Here is a 23,834-nt window from a genome sequence, read left to right on the forward strand (position 1 = left end):
TATTTTGGAAGAATAAAATAAAATTTTCTGAGACATTTTAAACTGCGCTGTTAAGTTTCAAACTAGTGAAGCCAGTATTATATAGGTACCAGAAAACGGTTATAAAAGCAATCAAAAAATACCGGACTGAATGTAATGACGACAAAGGCTCATTTATAGAATACAAAAACTAGTTCATTAATTTCAACCAATGCTGAACATAGGCCTCAATGATAGCCAGATTGGCCGATTTAACCTTTAGTTCTTTTTGTCACCTTGTGGGTGAACGTCTCACGTTGCACTTGACAATACGTGACCTTCATTCCAGGACCTTGCTATCCCATCGGCCATTAGTTCTGCGTGCTATGTTCCCTGCCCATTTCCACTACATATACTGCAGATTCTCCACCTACAAGGCACCTGCAGGCGGTCCACCTACAAGGATGACATCGTAAAGGTAGCAGGGAAGCACTGGACGCAGGCCGCTACCAATCGATCAACGTGGAAAGCATTGGGGGAGGCCTATGTTCAGCAGTGCTCGTCCTATGGCTGAAATGATGATGATGATGATGATGATACTGCAGATTCTTGCACTAAGTGTTTGTAGGGACCAAACCCTCGACCCCTGGCGTAGCAGCTAAGCAACTATAGCTTTTTAATCGTGTCCTTAACCACCATCACCATAGACCCATAGGGTCTTCTAATAATACAATGTCAGCTGACTCATAAAATAGGATATGACAACAATAACGAAGACTTAATTGATATTCCACAATAGTACAAACACACGTGCCCGGATACGATATAGATTTATGATATCAAATTCAGTTGACTCAATGTTAGAATCATTTATTACATTATGAGCCATTGTTTTTGGCAATGACAATGAATGGACAGTTGCATGTGATCTGTCTATTAGGAGACCTAATGGGTTTTCGTATTGATTGATAACACTTAATGACAAATAAGTATTGCTTTACATACTAATTGAGTCTATGGCAATAGGTTTGTAGTAAATACTTATCATTCATCCCTTGCGATTTTGCGAGCATGTCATGGTTGCATACTTTCAACAATTCATGATTGCATCTTGCATGAATATTTAAATTTATAACTTTATAAAGTAAATTCAGTTAGGAGGTAGTCAACTACATTACAGTACAGTGACGCTACATAGATATTTACTTGTTTAGTTTGTTTCTTCCTATTTTTTTTGTTTTATCATTTTCAAACCTACTTTAAGGTTGCGCCACAAAATGTAATTATTTAATATCAAATTGCATGTAGCCTGTACCTTGTAAAGAAATCATTAAATTTAAATGGCGGCGTAGAATAATTAACAAGAAGCCTTGGCAATGACATTCTCTGAAACGGCTTCGCTAAGTATGTGGAAAATATTTACGACGTAAAAGTAATGAAGTAAAGCGCAGTAAGTTTGTTTTAGACGCGAAAATGAAAATATGATAATGCAAAGGTACTACAGTAGTAGCCTACCAAAAGTTGGACCGACGACCTCTTAAAGGTATCAGGAAGGCGCTAGATGCAGGCTGCTACCTACCGGTCAATATACAGGGTGTAAAAAAACCTATCACGAAGACTGAAACTACGCCTTCTGTACACCCAACCAAGTAATATTACAAAATATTATTGGTGGGAAATATTTTTTATTTTTATGATTAAAAAAAATACAATATTCCGCAGCCCGCAATGTACAGCGCGCCACGCAACGCAATGACCGTGCCTATGTGTGTGTGAGTGTATTGGAGCGTACGCGCTTTCCCGCCACTACCTACGTACCTACCGCGACCGCAGAAGTATTTTGTACACAAAATTACCAGATTATTCACTTCCTACATTTAAAAAACACATTCCTTTAGCATTTGTTTAGGTTTAGAACTAAGTACTTACCGACTAATCCCCTTCGACGTCGTCTGGAATCGGCCGCTCCAACCGGACAAGTTGTGGCTCGAACTGACGGCCTTCCACGTGCAAGCAAACGCGTGCCAGGTAAATCGTGTTTTGATGCGCGCTCCAGTATTCTTTCACGTACAGACCGGTATTTAAGTTCCTCAAATCCGACACAATACACGCCTAGACGAGGCCACAACGAGGCGGACGGAGGCACAATCGGCTGATTGTCCAACAGACGTTGTACAGCCAGAACAATAATACGTGCATCAGTACGGTGGTGCGCTGTAGGATGTTCAGCCCGATACCTACAGCCTGCAGGGCTTCAGATGCGTTTCCACGTGCCCTCCCATAACAGTAAACCATGTTTACGTACTCACGAGCACTGTACGTATGGTTAGGCATCTTTCTAACACACATTCACTATTACCACACTCACTATCACACGTTCACACAATAACTATCCGCACGAGAAAACAATCAAAAGTCGCAAGCGCATTCGACGGCCGAAGAAACCGAACTGGCCGTGCGAGCAGTGTTGCCAGTCGGGTCTTGTCAGAAGTTACCAGAAATATAAAAAAATGTAACCTTTTTGAATAAAAAGTAACCTTCATACGGGGGGGGGGGGGGGGTGCGGAGCGATTGTGTAAGGTTGTTTATGGATGGAAAATGAATACAATTGATCATCAATCGTTTACCTAAATTCGAAATTTTGACCATTCCATGAAGACCGAAAAGTGACCGGTCGTATAAAAACGTTTCATGGATTTGCGTTTCACTATCGAAAAACATTCGCTAAAACTCATTTTTTAAACAAATAATAAATCAAATTCATGCTTTAATGCAGTTTATGACATAATTTTTAAATTGTTAGTATTAATATTTTTTACTGAATTACCTGTAAAAGTTAATTTTACAATTTCTGAAAAATCACCTAAAAGTAACCTTTTCATTAGTGTAACCTAAAAGTAACCAATGCAGTTCAAAAGTAACCTTCTGGCAACACTGCGTGCGAGCAACGCAACGCGTGGCGCGAGCGGCCCCTCGCAACAAAGGCACTGCCCCGCGCGGCGAGACTGACTGACCAATAACAGTCAAGCAATACGTCTATCGAATGTGTCGTCGTGAATCGGTAGCGCTTTGTTATTACTTACTCTTCATTTTCAACTACAAATTTACGTAATTTTTAACTTAACAAAAATGTAATTTCATCACTTTAGTACAGGCAAGTCTATCAACGAATGAGATTGTAAAAGCGGCGGCAAAAATACTTTGATTAATCTTTGTTAACTAAAGATCCGTCCTAGCATACTTAATAATAATTAATGCTTTAAGCAAGCTTCCAAAATACTCAAATTTGAATGAATTGTAGATGCGCAATCGTTATTAATAAAACAATAAGAATATCAATACATTTTGATAGTTATTCCGTGTAATAAAGTTACGTTCATTTAAAATAATCACGAACAAGACGATGAATCTTTTTATGTTGAAGAATGGAAGTAATTGGTATGAAAGAAGTGCTAAAAGATATGAAATTTTGTTTAGTTTCTAAAATCGAGTTTAAAAATAAAATCTTATCTTTTAATCTCCCATCGAAAGTGAAGGAGCAAGAGTTTGCCAGTGTGTTATTTCTAGGCGTTCAGATTGCAGTAATAAGTAAGTTAAGTTTTATTTTCTTAATTACTATCGTAAAGACGTAAAATTTATTAAGTTAGAGAGCTAGAAATAATGAACCTGTGTGTAAGAGCATTTGTCATTTGTTTACAGTACTTTTTAATGATACAAGTTTATCACATCTGCTTACTGCCTGTGATTAACGATTAAAATTACGTTTATTTAGAATCACGTGCATAACCATTATTTATTTCAAGTAAATTATGAAGAAAGGAAGTAATGAGTATGGAAGGAAGACTGAAAAAAGAGACCTTTTTATTTAGTTGCTGAAATCAATTAAGTTTAAAGAACACACAATCATCACTCCTATCGAAAGTGAATGCCTTAATCAACGATAGGAGTAACATTGCCAGGTGTTTACTCTAGGCGTTTAGAGCGGTGTGGTGTAAGCAATAATAATTTGAGTTTTACTTTATGAATTTTATTACTATCGTAAAGACTTAAGTTATTGAAGTAGAGAGTTCGTTTCAGCCAAATGACGTCCACTGCTGGACAAAGGCCTCCCCCAAGGTTTTCCACAATGAACGGTCCTGCGCTGCCCGCATCCAGGCTCTTCCCGCGACCTTTACCAGATCGTCGGTCCACCTAGTAGGAGGCCTGCCCACGCTACGTTTTCCAGCCCGTGGTCGCCACTCGAGAACTTTCCTGCCCCAACGGCCATCGTCTCTACGAGCTATGTGCCCCGCCCACTGCCACTTGATTTTAGCAATTCTGCGAGCTATGTCGGTTACTTTGGTTCTCCTACGGATCTCCTCATTTCTGATTCGATCACGCAGGGAAACTCCGAGCATAGCCCGCTCCATCGCCCTTTGGGTGACCTTGAGCCTTCTTATGAGGCCCATAGTAAGCGACCACGTTTCGGATCCATATATCAACACTGGCAACACACACCGCTCGAAGACTTTTGTCTTGAGACACTGCGGTATTTCGGACATGAGTATATGGCGAAGCTTCCCGAACGCTGCCCATCCGAGTTGGATTCGACGATTGACCTCTTTCTCGAAGTTGGACCTACCTAACTGGACTGTTTGTCCCAGGTATACATAATTGTCGACAACTTCGAGTGTAGAGTCTCCAACCTTCAGAGGAGTGGGTGCAACACGGACATTAGACATGATTTTTGTCTTGTCCATATTCATTCTGAGGCCCACTTGTTGAGAGGCTCTACTGAGGCCATCGAGAGAGGCCATCCATAGAGAGTTATTAATGTAAAGAATGACAGACCTCATTCAAAAGATCATTATTCATCTGTTTACGGTACTTTTTAATGATACCTACTTACGCTTATCACACTTGCGTAGCTAATAAGACCTGTGATACTACATTGTGATAGAATAACGGTTATGCGTAAAAGCACGGTTTAGTTAACAACCTAGGTTCTGTAAGATTATTTAATTTGCGGAAAGAAACAAATTCGTGTAAAGGGTTTTTATTAATTAAAATGTAATTTATTATTTTTTAGAATAAAAACTAAACTGGTAAGGTGATATTAAGGTGTAAGTACCTAACTAATTTAAGTACTCATTTCATTTTTACAAACTAGGTAGATTTGGATTAAGCTCAGTTCAGTTGGTCCAGTCGTAGTCGTTGAACTCACAGTAGAGTTGAATGACTCATGGGCGAGCGCGGGTTGCGGTTCGGGGCGTGGGGGCAGCGCTTGAGCGTGTGTGCGCGCGCTGCTGTCCATTTCTTATTGTAAAGACAAAAGCCTTATTGTGACGAAAATACTCAAAATTTTAATAAGGTGTCTTAGAAAAAAAAATTTAAACAACGAATTGAAATTGATAATGTAAAAATCTTGAAAAAAATATTCTGACTTTGACCTTCAATATCTCCTAAACCACAAGTTTCCCAGGTATGGTCCCAAAGAAAAAAATGATCCCCATGACGTGGAGAATAAGTAGTCTTCGGCTTCGGGATAGGTTTTTTTACACCCGTTAGAAGTAATTGGGGGAGGCCTATATTCTGCAGTGGACGTCCTGTGACTGAAATGATGATGATAACCTACCTCAAAGTAATTATTTCATCATTGGACTTTGTTTTTTTTTCTAATAAGACAGTAGATTAAGCAATAGAGTGGCAGAGAGTGATCCTGCTGCATTAAGTTTCTTTGTATTACACTCATGAAAAAATAATTTATTTCAAAACATAATGTAGTCACGAAAATTGTCGTTTTTGTAAAGTCACGCGAAACAAAGGTGTTCCTATTATTCGCGTGTGTTTGAGGCCATGACTTATAAATAAACATATATTTGCATATAACCACACCTACTTTGTTATTGTTGGCATATCAAAGCCTTCGTGTTGTGTTTTCAAATAATAAATATGACTACAGCCTCATTCGTTGAATGTTCGCGGTATTTTTCACTGTATTACTACTACAAATGCATTTTTAGAATATTAGTTATTTGTTTTTTGCACAAATTACTAATGTCTTGTTAGCCCCTCGTACTAAGGTAAATATGCTTATGTCACGAGTGGGCTCACCACCGTCGAGCATCAGCGGGGTTCGAACCCGCATTCTTCGGATGACGAGTCGGCCAGTCCGACCCCTTCACCGTTCGGCTACCGTGGCATTGAACCTTATCACTGATAACTCAGTTTGTAATCTTAATCTCAGTTCAATAACCTGTCCCTAAAATTTACCACTATTCTAACCATCTAACTTTTATTTAGTTCTAACTTTAGACATAAATTAATGAGTTTATTACGGTGCTTCTTCTCAGCACTAGCCAAATTGCTACTGCTAGTCTCGCAGCGTTGTTAGAGTAAACAAATTGAGTGTTTTCTAGACTTTTATTTCGATTTTTTAATATTTACTAAAGTTTGACGACTTTTATGTAGGTACCTCTATGTTCATACATCATCTTCGTTAGGTTAGGTTAGGTTTATCCCTGTGTATGGGCGAACCCAGATTTCGAGCAGCTTCTGAGGGGGAGGGGGAAACAGATTTTAGGCAGTATCCCCGCTTAGACACTCAAGGACGAAATAATAGGGTCGTACCATTTGCAGGGGGGCAGGTGCCCTTCTAGCACCCCTCGATACGTTCATGTCCCTGTATCCAAGATTCAACCAATTGAAATTATACATCTTTTGTCCACAGATGAAGCGGACCAGTTAACGCACGCCGTCACCATGACCTGTCCATTCCGGAGAGCGTCTTCGCAGCACCAGTTCGCCAACGGCTCTGGATCCGGCACCAAGAAACCGGAGTTCCGGTCGCGGCAGTCGTCGGTGCATCTGCCAGGCCCGGACGAGGATGAGGGAGAGAGGAATACCCTGACCTTGAAGAATCTGAGCGAAGCCCTGCAACTGCTGACGGCTCCGTCTGTAAGTGTTTTCTTTTAACATACACTCGGCGTCAAATAAAACGCACATCCCGTGTCAATTACTTTTAAGATTTTTTTCTCCATCAATATTGGTGTTATTTGAAAGCCCAATAAATAATTTCTTAATAAACGATTAACATGTACCATAAATGTGACTTGAAAAAAGCCAATGTTGTCACTAACTTCTGGGCTTAATTTTGTGGTTATAATACGAAATTAGAATCATTCAATTGTGGGCATGCAGTTGACTCGGCAGCCTTTAGTTTCAACAAAATCCGTTCAGTTGTTTTTACGTAAAAGAGTACCTAACAAACATCCAGACATCCAGACATCATGACATCCAGCCAGACATCCAAACTTTCGCCTTTATAATATTAGTAGGATTGGCCTATGAGTGTAACCCTACTTTACACAACTGAACTGCGCTTCTTCATACTAAATGCAAAGCTAGGCCACTCCGCCTGCAATCATAAACTAAAGTCTCCAGGGTGAAGTAACGCAAGGTTGCCTGCTCAGTAATACATGGAATAAGTTATTAAACTCAAGGCAAACTGCATGTTCTCAGCAATCTTAATGTAAATAAAACATTACTGGGCTACCATACTCGAGAATTAAAATGCTGAATAGCAGCCCATACTATATGGCCATCAAGCTATACAATAAATTACCACTGGAAATAAAAAACGAACAAAAGTAGGCACAATTTTTAACAACAAGCTAAAACAATTCTTAATAAATAACTGCTACTACAAACTAGACGAATATTTAAATAACAAACCCTATAAAACAAAATATAAATAATACAACAAACTAACTTTTTATACTTTTTAATTTTTATTAAAATACCTCATTATGGCGCTCTGAGTCTTTAGCAAATATATTAATATAACATAATATATTATATTCAATAGAATATTTGATTTAATATTAATGTAACACTCATACTTATTTATTTATTTATTTAAAATCTTTATTGCACACATAAAAATACAGTGGTACAACAGGCGAGCTTAATGCCATGTGGCATTCTCTTTACTTACTTATTTATAAAACTAAATAATGTAGCCCTCCCATCAAACCTTTGCAATGCCTTAACTAGGTAACTAAGTAATAAGCACACAATTGTATTAGTGATAAGACCTTTAATGTACACTTAGTAGGCAAATAAACAATTTGAATTTGAATTTGAATTTGAATTTGAATTTGAACTTAATTACAGCAAAGATGCCTGGGTGAATTTTATGTAACTTTAGATGTAGGTAACATTTTCTATTTATTTATCGTAAAGAGCTATGAATTCGGTACAGATCTGATTTCAACATTTGGTACTCTCCACTACAGGAGATTAACTTCTTCATCTGAAACATCTACAATATCTATAAAAGCGAAAGGTCACTAACTGACTGATTAACTAACTCACACACTCATCACGAAATCTCAAAAAATACAAATGCTAGGAGTCTCGAATTTTGCATAGCATAGCATCCTTAAAACGTAGGTACTCACTAAGACGGGATTTTGCAAAACTCTACCTCTAAGGGGGTAAAACGGGATCCACGCGTACGAAGTCGCGGGCGACCGCTAGAATTTAATAAACTTGCTGTGCCTGCGACTTCGAACGCGTGAAAATAGTTTGAATGATTTTTTCCGTTTAAGCAATATTTTTCATTGATGCTCCGCTTCTATTGGTCGTAGCGTGACGTTAAAGCCTTCCTCGATAAATGCATATCCAACACCTAAAAATCTAATCAGACCAGCAGTTCCTGACATAAGTACGTTTCAATTTTTGATACTGGACACGTCATCATCATGAATAACGTTTAGATTCCACTGCAGGAGCACACCCTTTCTAGTCTATCAGAGACAAATGGAGGATGTGGTTTAGACTACGAGTTTATTAAAACAGCTCAGAGCTGTCAGTGTGGTCTCTTAAATGATCTACAATGAAACATAAAACTGGTTTCATTATCAGATCTTGCGCAATAAAAACAATTGGACGTAGCGTGAATACAAAGTAGGTTACCTAACGATCGATTGAGATAGAATGCGGAGTAGCGTCTTGATGGCCTCTGCGCAAAACAGCGTAACCCGCGAAATAGCCTTTTTATTTTTATTGCTTTTTCTTGAATAAGACCTGGTAAGTAATATGGTGACAATAAACAATAAATACAATTTTACGTCATAAAAACTTTAAACCGTGCAACAATTTTCATGGAAATTAAATGAGCTATAAGCTATTTATTTTTCTTTTTCTCAACGAAAAGCCAAGATAGAGCCTAAAAGTATATAGCTAACTAGCGGCCGCCCGCGACTTCGTACGCGTGGATCTCGTTTTACCCCCTTCATCTATCTTACGCGGTTTAGATTTTTCCATACAAATCCTGTTGTAACTAAGCTTTAAGTTTACTAAGGTACCTGCGTGCCAAATTTCAAGCGTGTAACTTAAGCGGTTTAGATTTTTCATACAAAAGGATTTTCCCGCTAATTCTCGTTCCCGTGGGAATTTCGGGAATTCCTTTCTTAGTGCACCTCTACGGTACCTAAGCTACGGCCCTTCCAAATTTCAAGTGCCTGCGATTAGCCGTTTAGGCTGTGCAGTGCAGCAAGTGTCAGTCAGTCAGTTTCTCCTTTTATACATCTTATATATATAAAAGAAAGTCGTGTTAGTTACTCCACTTATAACTCAAGAACGGCTGAACCGATTTAGCTGAAAATTGTCAGGGAGGTAGTTTAGAGCCAGGAGAAGGACATAGGATACTTTTTATCCCGTTCGAAATAAAAAAAAAGTCTACTTATTTATTGCCATTAAGGCGGAACAAAGTTCGCCGGGTCAGCTAGTATAAAATATTTAGATTAAGTCATACAATACATGCATTAATAATAATAAGTAGTTTATTCCACTAACCATTATCTTTTACGTTATAAGTTTTCACACTTACGCCATTTTAGGTAGTACCCATCGATATGAGATCGGAATTTTATTACCATTCATCGTAATACATTGACTTCTCTCCATCGTAATGTTTTATTTATTTGGATATATAACCATTAATAAGTATACCGTAGATTGGTATAAACCTAGGGGGAAACTTGGGCTCAAAACAATAAGGGGAGTCTCTTTCGAATCACCAAAGTTTTTGTACGCCTAATTGTCTATGACGCACAAACTTTAAACCTGTTTTTTTTTTAAGTTTCGGCGAATGCGGTTTGGCCAAATGAAATTAGGGTTAAAATGTTAGGCATACCGAAGGGCACCCAAAAAAGGGAATTAATTTCCCACCTCTTCATAGAGATGTCGATAAATAACATAATTCAACAGGGCATTACTGACGCTAAAGTAACTCGCAACCACGGTAACATAGTAAGGTCTTGTTAGAATTTACATTTTAATTACTTATGTAACATTATATCGAGGTTGGAATTATTACTACGACTTACCTACGTAAAATCATATTATACGGAGTTGGAATTATTGTTAGGACAATGTTCTTGGAAGGGATTTGAAGGGATTATCATTGTATGTGTACTCAATCAACATGAAATAACGTACGCCTGCCTATTATGCCATATTTAGCACTTAATATTGAAACGTGAATGATGTTCAAACCAGGTTATTCAGCAATAATAAGGGCGATGGAGCGTGCTATGCTTGGAGTCTCCCTGCGTGATCGAATCAGAAATGAGGAGATCCGCAGGAGAACCAAAGTGACTGACATAGCCCGCAGAATCGCTAAAATCAAGTGGCAGTGGGCGGGGCACATAGCTCGTAGAGCTGATGGCCGCTAGTACAGAAAAGTTCTCGAGTGGCGACCACGAGCCGGAAGACTTAGTGGGAGGATTAGGTGGACCGACGATCTGGTGAAGGTCGCGAGAGGTGCTGGATGTGGGCGGCTTAGAACCGGTCTTTGTGGAAATTCTTGAGGGAGGCCTTTGTCCAGCTTTGGACGTCTTTCGGCTGAAACGAACAAAGATGCCAAATTGTTTTCCTTGACGTCAGTAGTACTATGCCAGAGCTCATAGAATTTGATAAGTACCTAGTGCCTATGTATTTTTCATACAGACACTTGAAAGTTTAGGAGTACTTATTATTATTCTGTGGTTTAGGTTAGTATAGATTAGAGCATTTACTTATAACAAAACAATTATTACGAGCCTCTTTAAAATGTTATAGTGCATCATCTGTTACGAACCAAACATCATACATTTTACCTGTATTGTACCATTCGTAAGACGTTAAATTACATAGAATGATCTATTCCATTTAAATTTTGAAATTATTTTAAGGGGTTAACAGTGAACTTATTAAATTATTAGATTAGTGTATCAATAGCTCAAAAGACCAATCGAAATCTATTCATAAATGCAGATTGATACTTGAGTATCGTTTCATTAAGGGCCGAGTTCACAATACGCGCAACTTCTGAGTGGACTAAACCCCTAACAGCTACAGTTTGTAGTTGCACTTTGTAGTTGTAGTTATGATTAGTTTGCCGAGTTACGTCGTTAATGATACTGTAACGGAATCGAAATACAGGTCACTGTGGAATTGATGAAAGTTGGAGTTACGGTGTTCTATAATGAAGACCTTGTCTACTACTTCATTTTAATATTTCCTGGCACTTTAAATGTATTTTTTATTCATTTCATTTGATAACAGATTTATGCCCGTTTTCGCCATCAATCCCTATTTTTTAAGTGACCCATATTGTAATACATGACAGGAATTTTGTTTTCATAGCGGTCACTTCAAACCGGGCATTATTCAAGCAATGCATTTTGCAAGATCGCAAAAACACAAATCTGACTCTAACGTCCCTCTGGGAAATAATGTAAGCCCGTAAAATGCTACTAAACTCAACCTTCAAAGGGTAATGCATCGTCATGCGACGCGTCCGTGTCACGAACGTGTCACTTGTGAGCTATTTCTCTGAATTATTCGTTTAAATATGTATATTAGATTCGTAGGTACCTACTACCTTATTCCGTGACTTATATTGTATTGATAAATGGTAGCGTGCCCTTTTCCTGAAACAAATACGGCTTATGCGTATACTTTTATGTAACACTTACCTAGGTGTAAATAAAGAGTTTATTTAATCAGGTTAGCTGAGCAAAAATTTTTAGGAAACCAGATATTATATTAACTATTATACGAGTACGTTATAAATACTGGTAAATAATGTTTTGACGTCATTAATCTAAGTATACTTTAATATTTATCAGAAACTTCTAGATATCAAAATACCCGTTTTTAACTAAACTAAAACAGTTAAATTTAAACTAACAGTGGTTTCATTTCGACCGCAAACGTCCACAAAATTGTTCATAAGCCGTCCCAAAACTTTGTGGGACAACCAAAAACGTGCAACACAGGAATGCAGAATATAAATCGACAAAACCGATTATATTCAGTGAGTCTATTCCATTACTAGATCTATTCGCCTGGTCATAGGCTTGTCGAAAATATATCGATATATTGGGCTGTATAAATATTTATTTCTATTATTTACAAAACTGATTCCAGGTATGGAAAATGTTTAGAAAATCTTTCCACGTACCTATACTATTTCTATGAACTGACGTGTCGCTAGCAACGGATGCTGTTTCATAAAAATACATAAAACCTATAGTAGTACCTATCGCGGCGACACGTCGTCTGCTGTTGCTGTGTGGAACCGACTACGAACTTGCACTTAATTTATATAATTTCAATGTTTTGCTGGTTTGTATCTGTGGTAGCTTTCAAATGCCAATTTAGACTCGAAACAGATTTTTGTTGTTTCATAAAACATTATCGACACCTAAAATATCGACGTTCTTGGCACATCCCTACTCCATGTTGGAATTTCATCCCGAATTTGGTTCACGGAAAATTGAAACGATAACATTTTCAGGTTTTGCTTGGATTTTATTTTAGAGGTGAAATTCAAAGAAATATGCTTTTGATTTAAAAAAATTTAATGTTTCTCGTTTTATCTACGAGTACATCCAATAAAATGATTTATAATTACTATGATTAATTTCTGTAAACCTCTGAATACTTTTAGGCCGAGTTGCACGATCTTAATTTAGCATTAACAAACGCTAAAAATCTGTCAAACACCATACAAGTAACACTGGTTTTGTTATAGTTACAGTTAAAGTAAGTTGGTGCAACTCAGCCTTAGTTATACAGCAATTATATTCAAATATGTTATAATGAACCGCTAAAGTCGTTTCTGAGACTAGAAACCAAATGTCATACTTCATTAACTCTTAAGATCCAAACGAGTTTTTAACGACGCACAAAAAAACGATACAATTTATCGTTAACGACAGCCCAAAATTCGCACACAACGCGACAACTGGCCGGATCTTTTTTTAATTTCCGAGAGGTGACAGCTTTCATAATGAAACTTCCCGAAAAAGCTCCCTCAGCGATGGGGAATATTAATAGACTACAATAATGCTTTGGCTTCATCCGGTTAGTTGTTATTTTTAACTGGCTTGAGAAAAAGGAGGAGGTTCTCAGGAAATCATCATCTATGTTGATGAACTGATGATGGAAGGTAAAACTCCTTAATGGTTAGGAGTTGGAGGTTAAATTCTTTTCATTTTATAGATAAGTAGGTATAGTTAATAAAATCGGTGCCAGCAAATTTCATAGTACGTTCATAATTTTGGCATTGATTCCGAAAGTATCAATTAATTATGGTACATATTATATTAACTCGTCCTAATTTAGTCATTATTTTATACTTTTTGAGCATGTTTTTTGGAGTCGGTTTAATTTTTTTGTTAAAATTAATCATTTTATTTTATACCTAATCCATTTGGAAAAGAATTAGGGGGTTATAATCATGATTTATATTAAAAATGTTCCCTAATATGACTTATGGAATGGAAAAAGTTTGGTTTGATGTTAAAAGTTATTATTACTGGGCAAATGATTAAAAGCCATCAATTGCCGGTTTGAAGATATTTTTGTGGTTTTATTTTTACCTGAATCGTGTTCAAACGAACCGCAAACTTTACTCATTTGGAACAAAGTTTATGGAGATGAGATTATTGGAATTATTTATGTTCCACTTGAAACGATGTATTTACCTCTCCCGTCCGAAATATTATATGATTTATGTACTCATATCGCTAAAAAATATTTTAGAATATGAGTGAGACAACTCATCATCATCATCATCATCATCATCAATCATCATCATTATGAAGGTGCATGACTCTCTCTATTTACTCGAACCATAGCCAAATTGAGGATTTAGAAGCTCACTCACTTACGAGTAGGTATACACTCCCCACCTGGCCAGACGGGTTGTAAACATCAGAACTGGGCACATATCAAAAACATAAAACTCTATTACATGCATATTTTATTACCTGGTCTTTTGTCCTTTTTCTTCACTCTGTTTTACACCTAATCCTTTCTAAACCAATTTTGTTGTTTGTCTCAAATTCGTGTCATCTGCCCTAAATCTGTCGTGTTCAATTGAGCTTCAGAAAATTAATCACTTGGAATGGCGCCATCACTTGTTATTCTCAACACAACATATTCGCAGGTGTTTTGCTTAAAGTGGCATATTTCATCATCGTCATAGAATCATCGAACATAGGCCTCCCCCATTGGTTTCCATAAGGACCGGTTGGTAGTGGCACAGAATACATAAGTAGTGGCCTGCATCCAGCGCCTTCTTACTACCTTTATAAGGTATGAAGTGGCATATTTTTGTACTAAGACTGTGGACTCGTATAGAGTGGACAGAACAGTGTTTTTGTAACATGATTTTTTTTTTAATTTCTTTATTTGTTTAGACTAATAAATAGTTCTTACAAATCGTCATTTTGCTCTTAAGGAGCCTCTGCATGTCTCATAATCTTTTTACCCTACCAGCGCTTCGAGACCAACATTTGGCAAGTGCTGAGAAGAAGCGCCGCAACAAACTCAGTCACCACTGTCTGCCGGTTAATATAAATAAATAGAAAAAGCAGTAGTAGGTACATTTGATTCAGGAGCAGTTCACTGAATTTACCACGCATTCTTGTATGATGTATCTTATAAGAATGGGTATACAAAATTGCGTGGCATATTAAACAAGGTAGTAACGTGCTAATATCTAGACTTACAAATTAAGATACTTAAATACTAGTAGAAATGACTTGCATTAATAAACTTGAATAACTGATTGAGAGTAAACATGTAGTCATCATAATAAATATGCAGGTATTGTCGCTTATCATTTGCCACCTGTCATTTACGTATATTAATATATCGATCCTACACTTGACTATTTCGTATTGCTTTTTGATCAATTTCTTTGATTGTTGAAGGATAGTTTAACTTTCGCTCAACCTTACCTTGGTTAGTTAGATTAAAACTAAAAGCTGACAAATTCATTGATTTGCATTAATTTAATTTGATTTCGGAATTTCAAAACTCCATCATGGTACTCTCTACACTCATCAGCTAGCAATTACCAGTTAAATCGATCGCAAATGTCGGCTTAGGCGCGAATGTAGTCATAGCAACACGTACCGTTATTTCCTGTAAACGAGTAGAAAGCAAAATCGACGACGAACAAATTGCTTCGATGTGAAACCGATGTGTTTCCAACAAACTACGTCTGGCTGGTGCCAAAGTTAAGCTGATTACAGACTCGATCGGCCCCTGTGTCCCAAATCTGCCCCCTCCAATTAAGCCAGGACCCGATCGCTCGAAGCGCGTCATGCGCGATCCAATCGTTTTCATTACTCACACGTGGACACCCATCTCAAAACTAACCTTATGTGGTGAACATAAAGTTCGTTCTCAAACCTTTGGGGAAACTGCGAAGGTGCTTTATAAATTGCCTGTAAACATTTTGACAAAGAGACTGTGCCCGAGTTTGTTAGTATTAATTAAAAGGGCTGTATCTCAACCAGCCCTCATTTATTTTAATAACATTGTTAGAGCTGGGAAAATTAAAATTCCGAGAATTTAGGAATAGCGATACAAAACAATTAAAAGGTGTCTGTGAGATGGAATTCCGTGTACTTTTTAAATAGGCTTTTCCCCCTATTTTTCACACGTTTGATTTTGAATAAAGCGCTTCTTCGAAAATTTGGAAATACATAATGTATCAATAACATTTTCTTTTATATTAGTCAATATCGTTAGGTACAGTTTTCAAATTAAGATTAAGTAGTGGCTACTTTGATAGGCCCAGGAGAAGCGCTACTACATGCAACCAAAAATTGTCTGTGATTGACGGACAAACTTGACCACAGGTTGGATTTTTATTGGCAGTCAAGCTGTAGATCCTGGCTAGACAGTTGCAGCGGTGGGAACGAGAGGTGGGAATAATTCCAAATCCAGCTGGAAATATGGTCAAATATTCTATCGTTTTAGATAGTAGCATCTCATTCGTTCGTTCGTTACAGCCACGTCTGGACAAAGGCCTCCTCCAAGGTTTTCCACAATGAACGGTCCTGCGCTGCCTCTCATCTCATATAGGTAACTTACATACAACTTATTTGTGCTAAAATAAGGTTTAATATTCCTTAATGATTTTACAATTTACATCGTAAAACGTATTTAAATTACAACGTTGGCGCGGAGTCAAACGGATTCAGATAACACAAACAGGAAAGCCAGAGGAACTCCAAAAACAAACCGCAAAGCGACGGAACCCGCTTATCAGGTTCCGTATATGTGTTAATACTAGTATAAGCTTATTATTTCACAGTTCTACATAAGCACTAGATTCTTTATGATAACATAGCTTCTATAGATTTAGTACCAGTTATGTTTTATTCCAAGTGATCACATATGAATTGAATGAAGAGATCTGTAAATAAACTAAAGTCGCTGACATAGCCCAACGGATTAGTAAGCTGAAGTGGCAATGGGCAGGGTACATAGTACGCAGAACTGACGGCCGATGGGACAGCAAGGTTCTGGAGTGGCGGCCACGTACCGGAAAGCGCAGCGTAGGACGTCCACCCACAAGGTGGACCGACTACCTCATAAAGGTAGTGGGAAGGCGCTGGATGCAAGCCGCCACCAACTGGTCATTGTGGAAATCATTGGGCATTTAGCAGTGGACGTCCTATGGCTGAAATGATGATGATGATGATGACATATGAATTTAAAATTGATAGTCTTCAAAATGATATTTATGTTCATTACCTATTTAGGTTTAAGATAGCTCGAAATAATTAAGGGTGATTGCATTCTTCTACTCGCGAGTGTAGTTGAGTGTAATATCTATTTAAGATCTTCTACACCGCAGGTGACATCAAGTACTCTGAAATGTAATCTTTCACTCTCTTTCGTCTCTCACACACGTGATTGCTCGCTCGATCCGCTCTTTTCCACTGAGCTAAGCGAACAAAAGCAAGACAATGAAGTAATTCTACTCATGGATATTTTCCTTCATGATCTGTTTAGATTGTGTAGTAACTTTAGAATAAATATCTTGTTAAAATTTTGATAATAACCATTCACAAGAAGCAGGCCTCGATAAGATTAAATGATAACGTGCTTTCGCCCTTATCATCAGATACTTTGGACAATTCATTAATTTATTTACAAACAATTAATGTTCAAGTAAAACAATAAATTATAACCCTGACACCCCGTAGCGAATCGCTTTAGCTCAGTCGAAGGTTTAAGGAAATTAAACAACTTGGATCAAGTTTCCCCAAAAGTCGTGATTACAGAATGTAAAATAAATAATAAGTAATAAATAAAACTTTGGACTTCTCCAACTTCGAGTTTCGCACCCATGAATTTGGTAAGTCCTTAAATTTTCAATGAAAGGGTACCGTTTGGAGATCTTTAAAGTTTTTGAAGAAGTACGTTGTTTTCAGATAAGACGCTATAATTGTCTTGATACAGCCGGTTTCTAATTTATAATTGAAACGGCCTTATGGTTCGCCAACCCTATGAAATACGAGGCTTAAGAAAGCAATGTAGAGTATGTAGCATGATGACTGATGATAGATTAAAAAGGCGTTTCAATGGAGACTAATTACTGCTAATATGAATGAAGCAATTGTTTAAGCGCACACATTGTTGTATGGTTTGTGAAATACAGTTCAAGGCATCTTAGAGTCATTACTGTGTTTTCAAATACACATCATATCTCCCTCTTAAACAGAATAAGATAGAGAAGAGAAGAAAGAATAGAAATTAGAAAGCAATCTACGTCATCGATAAATTAATATAGGTAACGTGACGTCATTTTGTGACGTGACGTTACCCATATTATCGCAACGAGCGTGATAAAAAATAATTTCATTCCAAACCAGTTACTACAAGCCGTCCAAGCCATGTGGTGACGGCAGAGTAGAATACATTTGTCACCAACCCCTACTCTTCCCGTGGGTGTCGTAAGAGGCGACTTAGTTACTACAAAATCGGATAAAAAATCCCAAAACTTTCAACTTCATTATTAAGTTTATTTTTAAACAAGAATTTCCTTATTTCCTCCACTCTGTCCTGAGTTCCAGTGGAAATTCCACGAATAGGGTTGCCATCTCAAATTGCAAAATCAATTTAATTAATAGGTAGGTATTCGATTGCAGAAAAGATACTTTTACTTCAGGAGAAGTACTTAATGGCTATAAAACAGAGCTGTTTTTGACTTTGACCCGTGTTTAGAAAAATGGTTATTAAACAATATTACCAAAATCAAAAATTAATATCGCACATTATTCAGCCTTATATTATGCCATCTTGTAAGCTTTACTTTTTTTTAAGCATAACATATTAACTTTGCAACAAATAGTCTTCTCTGTGTTGTCGACTGCTGTATTTAATTTGAATTTCTATCAATTGCACTGAAATAGTTTAAGGGAGGCCTTTCCATATTAAACGAGGAACAGAAGAGTCTTGGCATCTCACCGTTATTGATCTATAAGCGTTATTTCTAAGTTCCTTCAAGAAACAAACTTTTTGTGTCTTTCAACCCTACATTTATTATGGAACAAGTTTTCCCAGGGACGCCGCAAGAATGTTCCAATAAGAATAGTTTGTTCCACCTGCAAATAAATGGGGGATTGATGTTCCAACCCTTTGGCTGAAAAAGCTTCTGTTTTTCCATTGTTTACGATATGTTCCGAGTAAATGCGGGGTAGTGTATTTGAATTGTTTCTGAAGTCAATAAAAGCACCTACATATTGGTATTGAAACCAATGGTATGGATGGTTTTATTATGGAAATTACACTGGACTATGGAAAGTTTAACTGCAATTCTATTTTCAGGACAATAAAGGCTGATTACATAATAATGTATCGAATACACTTTTAGTTCTTGTTTACTTTGTACATGTATGACGGCTACAATAAGTAAATAAAACACATTACCACTCCTTTGCGTCACGCAGTCGGGTAAAAAGAACAAGTTCATTCACTTAGTAGATCACTATGTTTTTATGTCTGCCAATAACATCTCGCCCGCTAAATCTTCAGTTACTCCGTAATCGTAGCGCTTGAAACAGTGCCGAAATATTGGCGGCTCGTCAATAAGGTAGATGGTAGCAATCCCGTAGTTAACTACTTATTCTTAGATATCACTTAAAGTTGTGAATTTTGTTCATAATTTACGTGCCTAACATTTTTGTCCAATATGAGAGAGGAGTGTAGACCAAATCTCTGCAGTGGAAACTAAAATAAAAAGACCTAATTATGATGATGATACAGTATGTTATAGTAAAGATCTTGTTTTACTTGCTAAATTATTGTTAATCAGGAAGTAACTAGGTACTAAGAACTTTAATCGGAAATCGTGAAAAAGGCCTTAAGTGTAACACCATGACTAACGCCCGTGTTCACAAACATTACTATGAGGTCTCACAGTGCGCGTGGACGCACTGGATCACATACGAACCAATCACAGAGCTTTATTCAACCCTCGTTCGATTTTCTGCTTCACATAAGCAAGTATCGTTTGTGAATACGGGTGTTACTCTTCATAAAAAGGCTCCACGCCCTGCTTTGAGCTTCGTATAAGCTTCAATATGCGTAATAAAAAGCTTTTAAAGTATCCGAGCTCCCTTTAATATTATCGTCACTGAACAGACGCGGGTGATGGATGGGACACTTAAACCGATTTTTAAAGGCACGTTGCAAGTGGGAATGAACTATTAGTCTTGCAGACAGTGCGACGCGTGCGCAATTAATATGGGACAGAAAGAGTTGTGGCTAGATTGTGATAAATTGTAGGAGAAATCTGTGGTCTGCGACTTGTTTTAAAGCGTGAGAAAAGAAGATACCTTAGGACAATGCATCAAGCTAAACATTGTGGCTTTCTATGAAGAATGAAGAAAGACGTCAGGTATTAAAACCTGACGCCTTTTACGTCTTTGATGACGTCTTATTCACTTTTACAAATGGATGTCGCAGTTACTTGTGGTTTTAGACTAAAATCTCTTACTACAAGCTGTTAAGCCCAGTATCTTTTTACTCTGGGTTTCTTTTAAGTATCAATACCTATACATATTGAGGCATTATTGGGTGCCTAGTTTGCCCAGGTAAAAATAGATATTAAATTTTGGAAAGATGGATTTTTGTTCGCTATTGACTGCGAATAAAAATATTATGAGAGAATGAAAACATATTCATTAATGTTATGTATTGAGAAAGTAATGTTATGTGATTCTATTGAAGGCTAACTTCAATACTTACATTACATGCACTATTCCACCTAGAAGAATTAGCCAATTCGAAGTACGTCAAGTAGAGTAAAACCTCCAATTTTCTCCTGCCATCTTTATAAAAATAGACGTGTTCGACATACAATTCTTATTTTACTTAAATAAATTGGTCAGAAACATATCTAAGAAAGCTAACAGCCATTTAGGCGTTACTTAGTAACGGAACACCTTAAGTGACCACCGGAGGTGTCGCCGGCAGAGGCAAACGGACAAAAACGGCTCAAACCCTATATCGGGTTACTAATGGAGCCGTTGATTGGTTGCACGGCTTTATTGTGGCCGAAATGTCGTTAGCTCTAATTGTTCTGTATAACTGGTGTTATAGGAGAGGCTATTGACACTGTAATAGAACCCGAGGCGTTACATGGGCTACATTTTAGTCTCGTTATATGCTTTTTTTTTTCTTTGTAAGCGTAATTGAATACGAATATCCATATAATATAGGTACTCTAAACGTTAATTAGATAATTAAAGAATGCTTTTGTTACTGTTTTCAACACAATAGGTCAGCGGTCGACAAGTTCTAACTAGCGTTCCTGGAATCTTCAATCGACAGTTCAATACCACCGTTGGGCTATTTTCATCTCTAATAATAGTTAACTAGTGATTTTAAAAGACTCTCAAATTTTCTGAGTTTGATTCCCATATAAAACACACTAAGGTCCGTATGAAACAATCACTGAAAAATACATTCAAACAGAAATTCTAATCTAACCTAACCTAACCTAACCTATTTAAGTTTTTTGATATCCAAATTACAGGAAACTATCAAATCAAAAAATGGGCCTTATATTTGATTTTACATTACCTTTTCCCCATTCAGATTTGCTATACGGATTCTTATTCGATGTTCTATCCATAGGATATTAGTGTGCAATACAGTAACCCTGACAGCACTAATATGGGCTCCCGGCTTCCAACGTAAGGCGGAGATATCCGCTTAACTGTGACGTAGCCTTGCCTAGAATTAGCTGGGTTTAGTCTGGCTTAGCTTTATGTATTTTTAGAGCAGTGTGAAGTCTAAAATGTGGGTCCATATTCGGTTGCATAAAAAATATTGTCATAATTTAAGAATGCATAAAGTTTTTTGGCATACTCATCATTTCGCATAACGTTCATACAGAATAATTCATAAGGCATATTTTTTTTGCCATAACCACTTTTATTATAATAATATTTTAGTATATATTTTTTCTGTATACTTGTTTTTTTAATAACGATTTCTAGGCATAACATTTATTGGCATCTAAACCAATGCCATAAATATTATCATTCATAATATACAAAATACCATAATTTTAACAAATATGAAATATAAAAATGTTATAAGTTAACAAATATAAATAGACAAGCAAGCATGCAAACAAGCATGCAAGCAAGCAGCAAGCATGCAATCAAACAGCAAGCATGCAAGCAAGCTGCAAGGAAGCATGTAAGCATGCATGCAAGCAAGGATGCAAACAAGCAAGCCTGCAAGCAAGCAGCAAGCAAGCAGCAAGCAAGATGCAAGCAAGCAGCAAGCAAGCATGCAAGCAAGCATGCAAGCAAGCAGCAAGCATGCAAGCAAGCAGCAAGCAAGCATGCAAGCAAGCAGCAAGGAAGCATGCATGCAAGCAAGCAAGCATGCAAGCAAGCATTAGGATTGCCTTATCTCCGGCGCTGCGGGAAGTGCGGTCCTTCCGCTCTGGCGTAACATATACCCGGCATGCCATGCTCGCTTCCGCAGCTTCGGCTTGCTGGTCGCCTTCGGCGACCAGCCTCAGCCGCTCCAGCTCGCACGGCTGCCGGATATATGTTACAGCGAGCGAGGACCGCACTCCCTCCGCGCCTCCGGCTTTTAAATTACACTCTAGTATAGGGCAGACTAGTACCACGTGGAAGAGACCACGGCCAGCAGTGTTGCCAGAAGGTTACTTTTGTAACCTTTTAGGTTACTTTTGAACTGCATAGGTTACTTTTAGGTTACACTAATGAAAAGGTTACTTTTAGGTGATTTTTCAGAAATTGTGGAATTAACTTTTACAGGTTATTCATTAAAAAATATTAATAGTGACAATTGAAAAATTATGTCATAAACTGCATTTAAACATGAATTTGATTTATTATTTGTTAAAGAAAATGAATTTTAGCGAATGTTTTTCGATAATAAAACGCAAATCCAGGAAACGGTTTTATACGACCGGTCACTTTTCGGTCTTCATGGAATGATCAAAATTTCGAATTTAGGTAAACGATTGATGATCAATTGTATTCATTTTCCATCCATGAACAACCTTTACACAATCGCTCCGCACCCAGTTTTCTAAGAAACATGTCAAAAATTAATAACAAAAATGACAATGATACAGAGAATTTAGTTTTTGCAAATCTATAGGCCGAAAGAGTATAAAAAGGTGGAAGGAGGATCGTTCGCAACATCACAAATACATAATTATTTACTCTTCAATGTTGGTTGCTCTTATAGACAATATTTATGACTTTAAATGTTATAAATAATTAAATTATGTTTATAGTATTTTATTAAAAACAAACTTTATGTATATAAAAATTATGTTCTTTACACTTATGATTATTTAAATTATGGTATTGAAAATTAGAGAAAGTTATTATTATGCCTAAGAAACCATTATGCATTTAGAAAACTATGCATATCAAAGTTTATGCGAAAAAACTTTATGCAAATACTGTTATACCAAACTAAATTATGATGAAAAATGTTATGCGTCTAAGAGGGCACCCCTAAAATGTATGGTACTTATATTCTATTTAAAATACATAAAGCTACTTATAATCTCGAATTTTCCCGAAGACTATAAACCGGGCCTTTTCAAGGCGAGAGTGAATAGGCACTTACAGGGCAGATATGTACCATCCTAGACTGCATCCCACTTAACATCAGGTGCGATTGTGGTTGATGTATTTTAGAGGAGTATGAAGTAAAATATAAGTATGGTAGAAGTAAGGTAGTAGAATTACTTATATTTTGTACCAAAGGAATTCTAAATTAAAAAATATACATATTTCATCACAGAACGATCTTTTGTAATTTTCCTTGGAAAAGGTAAATATTTACAGTTGAGTTGCTGGAAAAATCCCACGGAAAAAATTCGTTGGCATGTTTCTTTTATTATGTAACAAATTAAGTATTTTTATTATTCATTGATTGTTTCAAGCTAGAGTAAAGCAGAAAATAACTGTTCGTTATTAAATTTAAATCGAGAGCGAATATTATAGTTGAGAAGACAAAGTTTTCGA

At 37.0% G+C, this 23,834-nt stretch overlaps 1 protein-coding gene across 1 annotated transcript in view; it reads left to right on the forward strand.

Annotated features, from left to right (window-relative positions):
• LOC135081186 (head-specific guanylate cyclase) overlaps positions 1-23,834 on the forward strand; it is a 141,841-nt gene that overhangs the window by 47,229 nt on the left and 70,778 nt on the right. Inside the window, exon 2 of the mRNA XM_063975931.1 lies at positions 6,668-6,894. Within this exon, the coding sequence (XP_063832001.1) occupies positions 6,700-6,894 (195 nt within the window). The 5' untranslated portion in view covers positions 6,668-6,699. The remainder of the gene's footprint in view (positions 1-6,667; positions 6,895-23,834) is intronic.

Source organism: Ostrinia nubilalis, chromosome 19, assembly GCF_963855985.1.
Source record: "Ostrinia nubilalis chromosome 19, ilOstNubi1.1, whole genome shotgun sequence".
Lineage (NCBI taxonomy): Eukaryota > Metazoa > Arthropoda > Insecta > Lepidoptera > Crambidae > Ostrinia > Ostrinia nubilalis.